The sequence below is a fragment of the Sceloporus undulatus genome, chromosome 4, assembly GCF_019175285.1.
Source record: "Sceloporus undulatus isolate JIND9_A2432 ecotype Alabama chromosome 4, SceUnd_v1.1, whole genome shotgun sequence".
In the NCBI taxonomy this organism is placed as follows: Eukaryota; Metazoa; Chordata; class Lepidosauria; order Squamata; family Phrynosomatidae; genus Sceloporus; species Sceloporus undulatus.
In genome coordinates, this window is record NC_056525.1 from 101,116,961 (window position 1) to 101,123,130 (window position 6,170).

Sequence of the window (6,170 nt, forward strand, 5' to 3'; positions counted from 1 at the left end):
TTATAGGTTTGCCTTATGTTCACAGGAAGTCGGAAATAACTTGAAGGCACACAATGATAACAATGTCCACAATGGACACAAAGAGATGGTTCCTGTGGAGTTTTGTAGTTTCTTGCAATATTCCCATCTAGTCACACACAACTGAGGAATTGAGTGGGCTTGGCTCCTTGGAATTCTGGGCAATTTCCCAGAATACAGATGTGCTGAAATGGTGCAAGAAGGTGGTTAGAAGCAATCATGGTGTACTTTGAATTAAGCAAGGGAAACCACAAATAGTTCATGAGTGAAATCTTAATTCCTTTCTCTCCCTTTGCAAATAACAGAGTTTTCATTGCTTTTGTCTGTATGTGGAAAATGGGTTGTAATGTCTTGGAACGTTGAGATCCTGCCTGACCTGACTGGCATGAGGGATAAGCCCATGTATCATGAATCCTGTCTTCACATGGTTTTCACATGTGCTATTTAGTATTTTATTTACATTGAGTAGCATCTCCACATCCTATTTCATAGGATATACACTTGAAGTCAAGAGTTAAGCTCCAACTGTCCCTATAAAATATTTGTTATTTTTGTTTACCATGCTAGCTTTCTTCCACTGATCTTAAGTTAACATAAATAAGGTTACTTTATCATAGAAAACTGAACAAATAAGTAACAACTAGAATCCATTAGAATAATAGTATATGTAACTTTAAATGACAGCACAGCAGTGGGAAAAAGGACAATATACACTTTGACTAAATTCCTGCATTCTGTGCCTTGTAAGAGAATAAGTAATTCATGGCTGCCCAAATACTAAATCACTCTCCCATAAGTTACTTTGGCTTCAAGGCTTCCCACATTACTTTTGTTTGTTCTTGTGCAGCAGAGCCTCTGGAGTAATCAAGACAGTTTGCATGCCACATACCGATACCCCTTAAACCACGTTCTTTCACATATGCTGTTTTCAGAGAAATGCTCCTGGGATCATCAAACCATACTTGATGAAAAGTACCATTTGTGTCCTGCAAAACAGTGAAACAGAGAACATTTTTAAATAGTTCTGTCCAGGCAACTTCACAAACTTGGGTATTCTTGTACATAGAAAAAAATGAAACTCTTTGGATTATGGTATGCATCGGAAAATATCCAGTAGCTGTAAGCATCCATGTGCTTGCTTTCACGTGGATGCTTACAGCTTATTGGGGGGGGGGGGAGGAGGAAGTCATATGAATAACATTTCCAATCTTTGTTGTTGTTGTTAACTGCCTTTGAGCTGACTTCAAATCATGACAACCTTGTGAATGAGACATCTCCAAGACTCCCTATTCTCTACTAATCTGCTCAAGTTCTACAGGTTCAGGCTCATGACCTCCCTGATTGAGTCTTCCTTTCTACTGCCCTCTAGCTTGCTTAGCACCATTTGTCTTTTCTAATGATTCATTTTTCCTCGTGATGTGGCCAAAATATGACAGCCTCAATTTAGTCATCATGGCTTCCAGAGAGAGCACGGGCTTCATCTGTTATAGAACCTATTGGTTTGTCTTCTTGATCATCTATGGTATCTTCAGCATTCCTCTCCATCCCCACATCTCAAATGAGTTGATCTTCTTTCTGTCCACTTTCTTCAGTGTCCAGCTCTCACATCCATACATGGTGATGGGGAATACCATGGTTGGAACAATTCTTCCTTATTTAGATAACACTGGAGCACTAGAGACCACACAGTGCCACCCATCCTCTAACAAGTACAATGATATGTACATGGGGTTCTTCGAAACGGAAGGCTCCTAAAAGTTAAAAGATTTTGTGCAGATATTCCATCTTTTTCTCTAGAATAAATTTTCTGTGATGGAAGTAAGGAAAAGTTAGAAACTAAAGATATGTTCTGAACCACCTTGTTCTTAAAATTCCATTAGTGAAACACAAAGGAGTTGTTATATTAACATGGTCTGTGGGTTTTACCCAAATTCTAGGACTATTGTCCTCATGACCATTTTAAAATACCAGATATTAACATCATAGTATCATAGAGTTGGAATGGGGCTTCATGAGCCATCAATGCACAATCTCCAGATTTAAAGACCACCTGACACACAAACACATAGCGACACAGACACTTTGGCCAGCTTATGCTAGCAGAATATTCAGTTATGCCACCAAACAGATTTTTGGATGTTGCAGAAGGAGGTATTTGCTACCTTCCTCTACAACATCCCCTCCAATACATGCTAAGAGGGCAGAGGATGCCCTTTCATCGCCAGATACTCTAAAACAGCCAGAGCACACACATAAGCATTCCCCATTCCCCAACTGGTAGCTAAGGAGTTGGAGCTACATCTGCAAGCCATTGGCTGTTGTAGCATACCCAGATATGCCTCCAAGTTAAGCAGCAGGGAAAAGCACGCCATTTCCACTTCCTCTACCAAAGATATAAATAGTTGGACAGAGAATTACACTAGGACTGGCCTTTATATCCTAAATGATGTACTAGTGAACCTCTGTAACTTGATTTTAAAAACAGAATAATAAATAATATTTTAAAGTGCATATAGTCATCTTCATATTAGTTTACCTTGTATTCCAAATATGGAGCTTTCTGTTCTTTATCCCACAGGATCCCAGAAAGAGAATTCGTTTCTGAGTTCATTATTATTTTATATGAGACTTGATGTCCTGATGCCTTACTGCATGGAAGTCGTTGAGAAAGGAGTTTTGCAAAGGAGCAAACGTGAGCCTGAAATGATACAACTTCTGTTATGCCAATGTACTGCAATCTCAATAAATTTTGAATTTTTTGCCCATATGAATTTCCATAACCTTATTAAAAATGTCCTGTTATCAAATATATCTTTTGCTAACACGTTCTCAGTTTTACTAATGGGATTTAAGTGACAGGTTTGATTTCCAAAATTCAGTACTGACCAATTACTTCAAGAAGGTATGCATTCTGAAAGATAACTTATGTCAGTTACTAGGCCATGCAATATCTTTTTCATCCAAGTTCAGTCTAGCTTTATATAGAAGCAGAGTTTGTTGATTTCAGATGTGGTTAGAATTGCTACCTAAGAGTGGCTTCAAATGAAGTGCATCATTCAGTTGGGGGTATGTGAATCTTGAAAAGATGTTTGTGCAATCGGTTTTTACAGCTTGAATGTATATACAGCCCCAACCACACTGTCTGCAGTCTCCTGGTAAGAGAAATGGAAAGGTGTTCCTAATTTAAATATCTTTTTCACCAATAAGCATGAGTGAAGGCTGGGAATCTTTTCATATTGTTTTTACTTATAGAGAAGGGATATATAACAGCTTGTTGGACAGTGGAACCAACTCCCTCAGAAAGTGATAGTTTCTCTTTCGTTTGAGGTTTTTAGACACAGGTTGGATGACCACCTTTCAGGGTTATTTGAGTGGTGGATCACTACACTGAAAGGGGTTGAACTAGATTTCTTGGGAACCCTTCCAACTCTATGATTCTGTCATTTATACCCTGATTGAAGATGCTGCTCAATAGCCTTGGTCTATCTGCCAAAGTTTAATCAGGGCATCCAATGTGGGCAGATTTATAGGAGTGGATGGCAGGAAAGCAGATTACTTTGGTAAAGCAATACAAATACCTACGCTAGTAAAGCTGCTTGGAATTAGAACATCAGAGTAGAATCCATGCCCACAAAATTAAAACCCTATAGACCACAGTGAGAAAAAAATGGTTAGAAATTAGCTGTCTTTCCCTTACCTTAGATAAGCTGAGACAGGTATAATCATAGCCATACCATGGAACACCCATCACAAGCTTCTTTGGACTGATGCCCATGCGAATGTAACTGTCGTATCCTAATTTAACGTAAAATTAAAAATTTGCCCACATGCCTTTTATTCTTACTTCCACACCTGAAGCTACATTTGTAACACCAACAAATCAAAGGCCACTGAGGCAGATATTCAAGATGTAACTAGACCTATTTGTCTCTTTCACATGCAGTTGTCTCTTTGGAGAACACTATACATTTGGTTTGCAATGTGATTTATGTCTTAATTTATTCACAAGGAAAACACTCTTCATGAGAACAGATACTGATGCATTTTAACATGGCTGTATGCCATGGCAAAACCAAGGTTCACAGCTGTGATTTCTCCTGTTGTGATCACAGCCAGATAAAGTTGACTGGGTCCTGTTACATTTTGCAAAATGAGGACCCTTGTGAACATGCCATAGTTATTCTATGAGGGGTATCAGAAATAAAATTAATGAATACTTAAACAATAAAATAAAAGTACCATAGACAGCAGCACAAAAAAATTAATGTAGAAACACATTTTCAGTCTTACAACTTTGGTAAGACTAATGTGCAGTCTTTCTCAGTAACTCCAATAATATGCAAACTGTTGAGGATGATAGAAATCCTGATAAATTCAGCAAGTGACTGGGATAAAAGAGGAAGCAAGCAACACTTTTCCTTTCAAGCACTGGGCCCCTAGCTTATAATGTGCATGTGTGTGTGAATAAGTACATGCAGCACACTACAGTTACTGCACCAACTGAACCACTGATAATCAGGACCTGGCTGTGATTTATAAAAATATGTCTTAAAACTCTATCAAACATGGTGCTCTACAGAACTGAAGCAGAAGTCCCAAATTTATTAAAAGATGTGTAAATTATTTAATGTACAATATATCGATTAAGATTACTACAGCCACAAAAATGGTCCAGCAAATATCTCTTCATAGCCAAAAGCTGAGATTAATTCTTACCAGATATGGTCTGATTATATGGAGCATTGGCTCTTGCTATGCACTTTGACCCCACTTGATTCCCTTCATCATAAGACATCACAAATACAAAATCACAAGAATCAGCAATCCCAGTGTAGTTGTAACATCTGTCATGGTTTGTGCACTCTGGGGACCAGGATACATCAAATGTTACCTAGAGGAGGAAGCAAAACAGACACCCCACTCTTATTCACTCTAAACAGGATTTTTCTTTTGGTATAAGAGTATTTTTCTTTACTATACCATCATATGCACAATGTATAGACAAAATACTGGGAGAATAAAGCAATAGCTGTCTTTTAAAAATGTTTCCACTTCAACTGCAGTAGTATAGGTGACAGGTGAAATCTTCCTTATTGGGCAATTGGTTCTGACCTCTTATCATAAGGGATTATGAGGCTCTTGATCATATGGGATTATGAGGTTCTGCATAGGAAGCTGAAAGAGCCGGATGTACAAGTTGTCAGTAATGGATTGGATGAGGGAAAATAGACTTAAACTGAATCCAAATAAAATGGAGGTACTCGCTATAGGCAATCCTAATCTGGGAATGGTGATAAACTCTCCAATTCTGGATGAGGTCACACTTCCCCTAAAGGACTGTGTTCATAGCTTGGGGGTACTCCTGGACTCATTGCTTCAGCTGTCATCTCAGGTGGATGTGACATCTCAGGTGGATGCCTGTTATCAGCTTCGGCTGATACGCCAGCTACGACCCTTCCTGGAACGGGAAAACCTAGAAACGGTTGTACATTCACTGGTAACCTCTCGTCTCGATTTCTGTAATGCACTCTACATGGGGCAACCCTCATGCCTCGTTCGGAAGCTGCAATTGATCTAAAATATGGCAGCCAAATTGGTTACAGGGAGTTCGAAATTTGATCCTATTACACCTATTTTAAAATCCCTACACTGGCTGCCTATTAGCTTCCAGGCACAGTATAAGGTGTTGGTCATTACCTATAAAGCCCTGTATGGCTTGAGTCCAGCTTACCTGAGGGAACGCCTCCTCCCATATAATCCTTCCCGCACTCTCAGGTCCTATGGGAAGAATCTCTTGCAGTCTAAGAAAACCAGATTGGTAATAATTTCCCAGAGGACGTTTTCTGTTGCCGCTCCAAAAATCTGGAATGACCTGCTGGAGGAGATCCGCCACATAACATCTTTGGAGGCCTTTAAGAAGGCAATAAAAATGAATTTCTTCCGGCAGGCATTCCCAAATTGACCTCTTCGCAATGTTCACTCTCCAGTTGGGAATTGTTGTTTTTAATGGTATTTTAAGGTGGGAGGGAGATAGGGAATTGGATTTTATATGTTTTGCTATGTTTTTACTTGTGGTTTGATGTGTTTTATTTTTATTGTTCTTATGTTTGTTGTTACCCGCCTTGATCCAATACAGGGAGAGGCGGGATACA

The 6,170-nt window shown here is 39.1% G+C and overlaps 1 protein-coding gene across 5 annotated transcripts in view; it reads right to left on the reverse strand.

Annotated features, from left to right (window-relative positions):
* Positions 1 to 247: 247 nt before the first annotated feature.
* The window catches only part of LOC121927717 (di-N-acetylchitobiase-like), a 14,092-nt gene continuing 8,169 nt past the window's right edge, over positions 248 to 6,170 (reverse strand). For 4 of the 5 annotated variants that reach the window (XM_042461567.1, XM_042461566.1, XM_042461568.1 and 1 more), the window contains 4 exons: positions 4,735 to 4,909; positions 3,716 to 3,813; positions 2,555 to 2,716; positions 248 to 1,004 (listed from right to left, as the gene is read on the reverse strand). In XM_042461567.1, coding sequence (XP_042317501.1) covers positions 816 to 1,004; positions 2,555 to 2,716; positions 3,716 to 3,813; positions 4,735 to 4,909 — 624 coding nt within the window. In that variant the 3' untranslated portion in view covers positions 248 to 815. Of the gene's footprint in view, positions 1,005 to 2,554; positions 2,717 to 3,044; positions 3,171 to 3,715; positions 3,814 to 4,734; positions 4,910 to 6,170 lie in introns of those variants that run through there. The other variant, XR_006103314.1, reaches the window with a different exon arrangement.